The sequence below is a fragment of the Penaeus monodon genome, chromosome 27 (genome assembly GCF_015228065.2).
Source record: "Penaeus monodon isolate SGIC_2016 chromosome 27, NSTDA_Pmon_1, whole genome shotgun sequence".
Lineage (NCBI taxonomy): Eukaryota > Metazoa > Arthropoda > Malacostraca > Decapoda > Penaeidae > Penaeus > Penaeus monodon.
Window position 1 is genome coordinate 15,477,958 of NC_051412.1, and position 672 is coordinate 15,478,629.

Below are 672 nucleotides of genomic sequence, written 5' to 3' on the forward strand. Positions count from 1 at the left end.
GCAAATCATGCTGATGAGAGGCGGCCAGAGGCACGGGCACCTCGAGAACCCGGCTCTGCGTCAGTAAAAGCCAGGTAGCCAGAGAGAGTAGGTACCACTCTACAGTACTCATCTGATTGCTCGACACTCCTCAAGTATTCAGCTGTTACTTTTTTACCTGGACCGATTGGAGAAGAAACTAAAGCGTCTTAATTCGTCTATGTCGTTACTGAATACCTGGGAAATCAAAAATACGAACACAATATTGGCTCAACAAAATTAGCGTTTGAAGATGGCCTTAGACTTCGTTGCAGGATGTCTTGGGGGTAAGTCCTTATTTTGTCTTCTTTTATTATCGTTTATTATTATCAACATTGCCATTATTATCAACATAAGATATTCTAATGCTTAAATAGTGCCTGTTTTATGCAGTGCGGACTGGATTCAGATTGGCAGTGATTTCTTCTTGTGTTTGCGAATATTTAGACACATGTCTGCATGATGAATCAGACAAAAATGGCAGATTAAAGCACTGTAGTGTGTATACGTTATGTAATGCATCATCATCATCATCTTTTATTATAAATATTCAGAGTGATCTATTTATTATGCAGTGCATTTATAAGTGAATGCTTAATGGCATATGGATGATTGCAAATACTTTTTGCAGACCTACTTAATTATATGTATATC

The 672-nt window shown here is 37.9% G+C and overlaps 1 protein-coding gene across 1 annotated transcript in view; it reads left to right on the forward strand.

Moving 5' to 3' along the window:
• Nucleotides 1–50: 50 nt before the first annotated feature.
• The window catches only part of LOC119590616 (mitochondrial basic amino acids transporter-like), a gene marked incomplete in the record, with an annotated part of 11,809 nt that continues 11,187 nt past the window's right edge, over nt 51–672 (forward strand). Inside the window, 1 exon segment of the mRNA XM_037939294.1 lies at nt 51–305. Coding sequence (XP_037795222.1) covers nt 272–305 — 34 coding nt within the window.